At 33.8% G+C, this 10,226-nt stretch overlaps 1 protein-coding gene and 1 long non-coding RNA gene across 3 annotated transcripts; one reads left to right on the top strand and one right to left on the bottom strand.

Annotated features, from left to right (window-relative positions):
- Positions 1 to 505: 505 nt before the first annotated feature.
- Positions 506 to 6,067, bottom strand: LOC107903913 (transcriptional adapter ADA2a). Of its 2 annotated transcripts, none has more exons than XM_041092928.1 (14): positions 5,920 to 6,067; positions 5,727 to 5,833; positions 5,572 to 5,630; positions 4,929 to 5,116; positions 4,383 to 4,448; positions 4,118 to 4,243; positions 3,914 to 3,989; positions 3,610 to 3,670; positions 3,454 to 3,512; positions 3,182 to 3,286; positions 2,621 to 2,843; positions 1,722 to 1,932; positions 1,057 to 1,389; positions 506 to 908 (listed from the first exon to the last, which is right to left on the bottom strand). In XM_041092928.1, exons 2-14 carry the CDS (start codon positions 5,777 to 5,779, stop codon positions 717 to 719), a joined length of 1,752 nt encoding a protein of 583 aa, XP_040948862.1. In that variant the 5' UTR covers positions 5,780 to 5,833; positions 5,920 to 6,067; the 3' UTR covers positions 506 to 716. The 2 variants fall into 2 exon arrangements, with proteins under 2 accessions (XP_040948862.1, XP_016685607.1); XM_016830118.2 differs by having other exon boundaries at positions 1,102 to 1,389; positions 5,920 to 6,065.
- A 683-nt stretch (positions 6,068 to 6,750) lies between these two features.
- Positions 6,751 to 8,575, top strand: LOC107902964 (uncharacterized). Its single transcript, XR_001685650.2, has 2 exons — positions 6,751 to 7,210; positions 7,786 to 8,575. It is a non-coding gene; the product is annotated as an uncharacterized lncRNA (long non-coding RNA).
- Positions 8,576 to 10,226: the final 1,651 nt, after the last annotated feature.

Consider the following 10,226-nt stretch of genomic DNA (forward strand, 5'->3'; position numbering starts at 1 on the left):
CCCTGAATTTCTTCACCTTCTGCCGTAATAATAATAATATTAATGCTGATAGCCATGGAGATAAAATTCAATTTCCTCCCAAATTGTTTTAAAATAACAATTGCATTAAATGTTCTTAAATCTGACTTTGAATTAGGTTAATATGCAAACTTGTCACTACACTTTTAAGTGAATTGAAAACTGACATTATACATCACTTCAATTGATATTTCTCATTATCTTTATAAATTAGAGATAAATTTACCACTATACTTTAACTCTATATTAAATTTTGTTATTTTACTTTTATTTTTACCAAAATTTGCCACTGAAGTTAAATTTTTTATTGAATTTTCTAATTCAAAATAATTTTATATTTTAATTTATTATTTAACAATAATAAGTTAATTAATATAATATTAAAATTAACTTTTAAATTTAAATGTAGTAAAAGAAAATTAGACTTTTTCCTATAAAGTAAAATATAAAAACAGTAAATATACTGTAATACGCACTCGAACCCCAATACAGAAGCAATATAAATCTTTTCTTGGGAGGAAAACAGACGTGGAAATTCGCTCTTGTAATTTTCCATGTAAAACATGGCAAGAAAGAAGCATGCAAATGTGGTTGCTTATGATAAATTGTATAATAAATGAGCAACACTATTTGTGCTTCTACCTATCACATAGATCTATACAATTTCAATCTACAAAATTGGAGGCGCTGAATTTTGTTCAAACTTGAACAATCCCCTTTTTAACCAACATATCATACACCCTATCCACCTTGCTCGGTTCAACTTTGAACAGGTTGTGAGCATCAGATTTCTTGCTAATATTTCCCTTCATAATCTCCATTGATAAGGTTTGCAACATTGAGAGATAATGTGAAGGCAGTATTCTGATCTCACTGCAAAGCTGTTTCTCCTGCACACAAGCACATTATAAGAGAACCAAAATCTGAAATAATATACACATAGTTTCCAATAAAACTCTATGCTACTTCATGTTTCACCTGTATCCCCAAAGTTTGACAGTTACTCAATTACTTAAACTTGGGGTTGTAAAAGCTAACCGTATGTCTATGCGATGTACAACAGTGTAGGGAGGGTATCCTTACAGAATCAGACAATAAATCGGCTCCTATGAATCCAGTGATATCCCAATCATCCAAAGTGCTTAATGTAGTTAGTCCTAAGACAGTTGAAGATTCTTTACTAAAAGGTTGTAAACCAGTGGAGCCCCTCACAATACCCCTCGGACTGCCATGCAATAACACTTTACCACTAGGACCAGCTTGTACACTTTCCTTCAGTCTCTGGGCATTTTCTTCAGCTTCCTTTTTCCTCTTCTGTTCAATAAATTTATTGGCTTCAGCAGCGGTTCGGCAACCAGCAGCTCGAGCTTCCTGCAGATAAATTCACCTGAATAATGTTCCAAAATTTTGATGCTTAAATAGTTGTATTTGGAGGTTCAGCCCCAAGGGATAGCAATCATTGTGGAATTGAACCATTTGAAATGAAGAAATACAACTATATGATTAAAAGATGAAAGCCAAAACCAAGTCAAAAGGTGCATAGATTTCTAGTTCCTAATATTCGGCTTCAGCGCTCCCAGAACAGGAAAAAAATGTAATCAAACTTCAATCTCATTTGAAAACTAATTTTCATTGTGGAAACCTACAAAGTCCATGAAAGCAGCAAATAAGCATACAAAGTCAGCACAAAGCAAGCATTTAACCTGAAGTTCTTGTATTCTTTTGACAATCCGATGTTCCTCTATGACACTCTTAAGCAACTCCCGATGCTCTTCTTTCGAGTGGAAGCGCATAAACACCTTGTAACGCTGATATATTTCCTTCTCCTCAGGTGAGAGGTTTCTCTCGAATGGATCAGGGTAAAGTAAATTTCTTTCCAAAATAAAGTCCTTCCTACGCTTCCTCTCATCAAGCCTGTTGATAAAACACCATACCATAAATCTCTCAAATTTGATACAAACATAAAAATAGAGGATTCAACATAAGTTGTAGTATGTGGCACAGTATTGAATGCCAGACTATGGTATGCTACAAGACTGTTTCATCTTTCCAATCAGTTATAACTAAGTTAAAACTACTAGTAAAGCCAATTGACAATATACAAGCAGATACATAAGACATACAGCTCTAATGATATACATAGAGCTGTCTAAATGAAAGAACACAAGCACAAATCACTCAGCTTGAATGCACTAAAAATCTCCAACAGCTCTCAAGATCTAATATAGAGACTGATTCTGAAATCAAGTCCAAATTGTCATGACATTATAGGAAAGTTCTATCCTAATATTTGATGGTGATGAAGTTGAAAACTCATACACAAAGTTTTGTTCTTAACACCTAAGAGGAGCTTCAAGTAGTTTTCCAACCAAGATTAGGTGTTTAGGAAATTCCTTCATTCTACTTATCGAGATTGTATATATGTAAGAAAGATCAGAAAGTATATTATAATTGATCAAGACCACAGTTATCTTTTTCTTCAAGAACTGCCACTTCCTATACTTCCCTCTTAGACCCTTTTATTGAAAAATGCTGATGATCACCAACCTTTTCCATGTCAAGAATATGGACAACATGCATACACATTGTTGTAGATAAATACCTTTTTGAGTAGATATGTAATACACGCAACTTCAATTCACGCTCAGCCTTGGTGTCAGTATCCTTAAATTCCATATCTGCCAATAATTGCTCCGCATCATTATCATATTCAATCTCAAATTCCTGCCTCTTGAAATTATAGCCACTCAGCTCAGTCATAGACGGTTCCTCCTCAGTGAAAACCCTAGGCTTTTTCTCACCAATGCTCCTGTCTGCTTGAGTTTCTAAGAAAAAGGTTTAAGAAAAACGGTGTTAGAGTACTTGCATAATAAATCCACAGAACATGACCAACAACTTACATCATATTAATCACCAAAATTAAAAATAATAATAAAAGAAAAGGAAAAGAAGAAGTTGCTTAACTCAACAAACTCTAACTCACTTTACAGATAGAAAAATAATTAATTAGCATTTCAGAATAAGCTACCTTTTGCAACAGTTACAGACTGACTACCATCATTAGGTAGATTGGCATTTCCATGCAGGCAATAGTCAATGACTTCATGCAGAACGTAAAGTCACAAGCAACAGTCATGATGTGCAACAAGATGAGAGAGCATACCTTCTACTTTAATGCCATCTTTAATCTGGGCCATGTTGGAGGTCTTTTTACCAGCACCTAGGAATGTGTTACCACCACTCCTTGAATCAATATGGGACCCTATTTCTGACATCAAAGAGAATCCATTGCATTTATATGATATAATATATATTTGTTTTTAAGCAGAAAAGAGAATGTGTTATGTTTAATATTGCCACAAAATCATGCCTTTAAGAAACCCAAAAGGGCAATCCACTTTCAATAAAGATGTCTCAAAATAACTGATGTAATACCTCCAGTTAAGCTAGATGAGGATTGATGAGCTGGATCTTCCTTTCTTGGTGTCTCATATCTGATCAATTATAGAAGATTAACATATAAATATAAAAAACTAAATAAAAGCAGGAAAAAATAGAAAACAAAAAAGATTCTACAGGGAAGACATTTACTTGACTTTTGCACCAGCAGGAGACTCTTGTTTCAGGGTAAGCTCACCATGTGTGGTGAACTCTGCATAAATAACCATTTAGTCTTAGCAACTTCATTTCATTAAAGCACATGCAAAAATAGGACTCTGATAAACCAATCGACAAACAAGAATATTGACAATTTGCAGATCACCCTTGTTCCCAGAAGAAAAAGAAAGTGATCCAGTCAAACAAAAATTACTTTGGGAAGGAAAACAGCCAGAAAAAGTCATCTCGATAGCAACAATTTAGCAACCGGGATTTACTTGAAAGGGTTTAGTCTAACCTTTTTTGACTAGACCATTCCCTTTGGCCATAGCAAGGAGCTCTTCCCTGCTCTTTCCCATAACATGAGACAAGTCCTGAGAAAATAACCATGGAATATAATTATTATTACTAGAAAATTGTATGCTTATTTTACGTGCTTCTGCATTAGCAAGTGCTTATGTAGGTAATGTCTTTAAATCCAAGATTATAACACAAGTCTTACTGGGAGAGGAAAACAAGGAGAGTTCATGTATATAGCATTACAGTGATCAATACATTGTGATTTGCTCTTGGTTCCAACATGTTCTGCAACTTCAGCCCAATTCCCAAATCCATACATTTCAATCGCCTGAAAATAAGGCATGCATCCTCTAACCATCAAATCCAATGGAATACAAAAGAGGATAAGCAGAAGTTGCCAGATATGCGATCAATCAACAATAAAAAATCAAATACCCCTAAAAGTGCAAGATAGTACATAGGAATACCTCAAGAAGCAATATCTCCTCATCCGCATTCCAGTCTGGACAAATAAGTGGGAAAGACAAATTGTCCTGCATGGAAGAACATTAAAATGCATACTCCAACCAATAGCAAAATGGGGAAAAACTATGTTTGGAGTCATTTATTATGAGAATTACTGACGGCACTGGTGTAGATGATGAAAAGAATGACAGCAATTGATGACCCAGTTAGTAAACAAATTCACAGATGGTAATCACCAAGTTATGTCCCACCAAAGTGAGGTTCCAGGAGAGGTGAATAAGATTTTCTAACATAGAACAGAAAGAGAGAGGTTGTGGGATCCAGTTTTAATAAAACGCATGAAACATATGGTTCAGCAAAAAATACCATTGGTATTTAACAGAAAACAAATCTATTCTTAACTCACTTAAGACCTATGTAACCATGTTCCTTAGACTTTTTTCAAAAGCTCTAGTATACTTTACTTTGGCTAACCATCAGCGATCATGCTATAACCTTGAATTGCTAAAATGATAAAGGAAATTGTAACTAGAAAGAAGGTGACTAACCATAACCCTGTATGGATGATTGCACTTGTGAGGAGTAATTTCAGCTCCAACAGAAAAGCATTCGACACAAAGATCAAAATCTGGACAAACTGCACACTTAATCCGAACCATTCCAGAAAGATCCTTGTTACAGTAATTACAATGATACAATGCTGGCCCTTTTGCTTCACTCGGTACTTGCCCAAGACCTTATTGAAAGAAATGGAATCAATGGAGATGAACAATATTAACCAATAAACGCAATATCATCCATAAAGGTCATCACTTTAAGAAAAAAGAAAAGGCAGTAAGACTTCAAAACTTAAAAGAATTGCTAAACCAGTTACATCTTATTAGGGTTCAGTTCGATTTGATACTTCTACTCGATTTCTTTTTATTTCTTTTTCCAAATAAACTTAAGTTTCTAACCAAGTAAAAGTAAAACTACTTGTGATAAAAATAGGAGCTAATAGTTAAAATAAAACCCTAGCTGGAAATGCAATCATTCTATATAAAAGTAAAATCGTGCATTTAATTATCAATCAAAGCAAAATCATACATTTTATTATTAAAATTGTACTATTATCCCTTTTGCAACTAACAAGCTTTAGAAAGATTAAATAATAAAAGTACCAATCAAAGGGAACCCTAAATTTCGTTATACCTGCTGATGGAAGCTCTACATTGTCGACACTACCAGACGCAGTCTTTTTCCTTTTGGATCTACAGAAGAAAGGGCGAATTTTAAACTAAAAACAAGATCTTTGAACGGAACAGCTGAGAAAATAAATGGATTTAAGAACATAAAAAAGGGAAGACCTTTGATTGAGATCCTCTTCAGTTGGACGAGAGACTGTCCTCGATCGACCCATGCCTTCAGTTCACCTAATTCCCCCAAATAGTAGCCACCCTAAACCCTAATTACCCTAAAATAGATAGAGAGACAGTTATTACAAATTAGGGTTTCTAGATTTTAAGAAAACGGGAACTGAACATAACGGTAACTGCTTACTGAAGATGAGCAACACGAGGAAGCAAGTGCGAGGCGAGAAAGTTGGAGAAACTCGGACTTTTTGACCCGAACCCACAACTTGTACTTGTTTATGGTTTGATTACGATCCACAACATAACCCTATTTCATTAGATCTGGATCCGACCCGCTCATTATAGGGTAAGTTTTACCCAAATTCACTAAACTATTAGTAAATTTATATTTTAGTAACTCAACTTCAAAAAGTTATAAAATAATTATTGAATTATTCGAAAGTTTTCATTTAAGTCACTAACCTGTTAAATAATTGTTGTATGGCATTCTCTGTTTGCACTGTCTGCATCAATCAAAAGTTATCATTTCCATTCTCTTCTATAGTTCAGTTTTTTTTTCATGAAACATTTTTAAACATCATCAATTTACGAATCAAAATTTAAACAGTTTTTTTCTTCGATCTTCGACACTGACCATTAGATCCACTTGAAGCTAATATATGTTTTTCTACTTGTCGATGTGTATTGATCCACCGTACGAGTCGTTGAATCTTTACTTGGAGCTTGCTACCCAACTTAAAAAAACTTAATAACCACTAACTTAAATAAAAACTCTCAAATAGTTCAATAACTATTTTGTAATTTTTTAAAATTAAATGACCAAAATATAAATTTACTAATAATTTAATAACCTTTTTAAGTATAGTTATTTTTTTATATCACTCCAAAATCAATAACAATTTTAGAGATAAAATTTGAGAAAATTTTATTAAAATAATATATATTAATATTTTTTTACCAAAAAAATATTTATTTATCAAAATGATATGTTTCCGGAATAGTAAATAAAAATTTCGATTTTACCAAGACGCAAATCGGAAGGGTTGGTGCCGATTTAGGCGTTAGAATCAATATAAGACCTTATTAATCACGCTGTAGGGAATAGTGCGGATTTGGGGCTCCCCAAAGCCTGCTTACCTGCGATGGAAAAGACAGGTCCCTGCAGCATGATACCGGCAGCAATCCCCAACTACTCGGCCACTTATCCCCAATAACCCCCAACGCCCCAACATTAAACCTAATAAACACCCCAATTAACATAATTAAAACCACCCTCCCGGAAACCACTATAAACCCCCCACCCTAAACCCATTTAACTTCACGTCCAAAAAAAATACAACCATTCACTCCAAAAAACCCATCTCCCCACACTTCCGAAAATTACCCAAAAATTGTAAAAAAATTCTGAAAATTTTCCCGAACTCCCCAAAAAATGAATTTATTTACGGAATACATTGATGGAAATTTTTTAAATTTAGGTAAGCTCCATCAACTTAATTTAAAATAATTAGGTGGTTATATTATTGATTTGTTTTGCAGGTTTAAGGTTATAATCAACAAGAATCGTAAGTACATAAGAATTTTAAATATGTTTTATTAATAATGTAAATTGATTGAATGAGTGTGTAAAAATTAAAATTGTTTGTTAGTTCAATAATTTAAAGGTTTTTTAGAAAATAAGCAATTTTGTAAAATATGTTGAATATATTTTTAATTATTATAATGAATTAGATATTAATAATATTTTTATTAGTGACAATTAATTGTTTACTTACTTGTAATTTGTTTGTTTGATTAATTGAAAATTATCTATTTTGTAAGTAATATATTTGTAATTATTATAATGAAATAGACATTAGTAATATTTTTATAAGTAAAATTATATTTGTTTGACACTGTGGAAGTATTTTATATTTGTTAGGTTTAGGAAAATGATATTGTTATAACTTCTGCATGTATCAGATGAAATATTGGAAATGGTAAATATTACGAACTTCTCTTTAAAAAACTTTATAATGTGTACACTAACATGTGTGATATAAATTGCGTGTAGGAAGTGAATTGATCACAACACAACATGTTGCATCACAATCATTTCAATGGTATTGACTTGAGGATTCAAGCATATTTAGATGGAGTCAATTTCAGGTACGCAATGTTGATTTAGGGCTTCTAAATATATCTGTATCTCATAGCTGCATTGGTGGAGCAATGGAGGCCAAGGATCCATATGTTTCACTTGTTGTGTGGTGAGTCCGAGATTACCTTGGAAGATGTTGCATTACAACTTGGTCTTCCAATTAATGGATTACGTCTAACTGGAGAATCAATATCAAACATGATGGTAGTTTGCCAAGAGTTGCTTGGGAGTTATCCTTAGAGGGTAGATGGAAAGGGAATTTCATCTTCCACACTTGATTGGACTATTTGATGATGCTACTCGAGACTGCGACAGAAGTGAAGGTTCAAACCGCAGCTCGGCCCATAATTATGCGTCTTATTAGGAAAATTTTGATACTTAATAAGTCTGGTAACCGAGTTAGTTTGTGCTACCTTGTATGTCTTCTAGATTTGAGCAGTGCCAATATTTATAGTTGGGAGCAACCATACTTGCAACACTTTATCAAGAGATGTGCTTGGCATCAAGTAGCGAATATTAGGGTGTGTGCAGATGCTTGTACTTGCTTCAATCATTATCATATTTTAGAATGCCGCTCTTGACTCCCATTAGTTGTCTAACTATTCACTTCCTATTGGTGATGAGGTATAAATTTATGACTTATTTCAGTAGTGAAATATAAATATTTTTATGAATATTGAAATAAAAATTCTATTATATTCAATAATGAATGCATTACTCTAAAGGCTAGAAACATTCGCGGAATAGTATTGTTGACATACAGGTAATAAGTTCAGACACGTGTTAAGGAGGAGGTAACTGTAGCATTTAATGTGTTTTGAAATGTTAGGTTGAAAAAACCTAATAGTATTGTCCTTTATAATGGGCTCTGGCTAGTAATTATTTCGATGTTTAATATAATACTATATTTGACTCATAAATATTAAATAACATTTATGGACTCACTTGTCGGATTAGTGGCCCTAAAACCACTATTTTTGACACCATTGAAAAACAGGTTGTTACATGTGAAGTCACAAACTGCTAGGTGTTCTACTAGTTAGTCACATTATGCACAAAAATTTTTAAGGCACCAAAATATAGCGGAAGCAAACTCAAATCGAAAGAGAAACGAAAAACAGAAAAATCAAAGGAAAATGATTCACACAAGATGTTTGAGTAAATGCTCTTAAAATTCTTTAGCTTAGAAAGAATGAAGTGATTAAAAATAAAGGGGGAGGCTTCTATTTATAGTTGATCTCCCCCAGAACCAACGGTACAAATTAAGTTACATTTACGGTCAAGATTACAACCTATCTACAATGGAAAGTCCTAAGGGATTTAAAAATTATACAATATTATCCTTTTAGGATTTAGACTATTTCCCTGGTAACTTTAGTTTTACTGGAGTGTTTCACTTGGTGACCAAGGCTTCAAGAAGATGGGCATCTCCATGGGTTCCACGAATTGAACCAGTTCATATGTGTCAAATGAGCCCCATTTAATAACTTGAACTCTATGGGGCAATGGTCACTGATTCCACACATTCTGTGTGCAATGGTCAATAAGCTTTGATCCACGACTCATGATATTCTCTCCCACCTATTCTCGCAACGCCTTTGTTGTGTCCTTAGAATGAAATTAGTTGGAATCATTTTAGAACTCTCTCGATGCCTCGGTTAATTCTTGCCTAACCTCTCTACCAAATAGTCTCACCCCTTAGAACAGTTTCCTCGACTTTCGTCGTCTCCTAACTTAAACTGTTTCTCTCCTTTTTGGTACATCTCATTCGCAAGAGCTCGCTGCTCTTACTTACCTAAATTGTGACTTGTCTCGGTTTGGATCCCCTTGATCTACACAAATAGACTTCGGTGTGCCTGCATTGAACACCGAGTTAACCTTGAGTATTCCTACTAACTTTGGTTTGTAAGCCCTTTGGCTTACCCGCTTTAGAACTCTACAAGGGCCCATTTGTCCTTGCTGTCGCTTGTGAATATGGTATGCGAATTGTGCAAGTATACACGTAGAATCAAGTAATAAAGTGATGAGTGAGATCGTCTCCACAGGGATCAATTAGGTATAAAATGGTCTAGTTATTATAATGAGTATGATTAATGTTATGACAAAAATAATGATAAAAACATGGTGGTAATTTGAAGGAATAATGATGTGTGCACTATGTGTAACTGATAAATAATGGAAAATGCTATGACATTACAAGAGTAAGAATGCAATGGAAAATTCGAGAATAATTACGTGAATAATATTCAAACGAACAAGTAAACAACTAAAAATGCTATGGAAAAGATACTATGACAAAGGATAGAGGGTTTACGATATTGATTTGGAAGGTCGGGATTACTAAGAATTTGCCC

This window comes from Gossypium hirsutum, chromosome D05 (genome assembly GCF_007990345.1).
Source record: "Gossypium hirsutum isolate 1008001.06 chromosome D05, Gossypium_hirsutum_v2.1, whole genome shotgun sequence".
Lineage (NCBI taxonomy): Eukaryota > Viridiplantae > Streptophyta > Magnoliopsida > Malvales > Malvaceae > Gossypium > Gossypium hirsutum.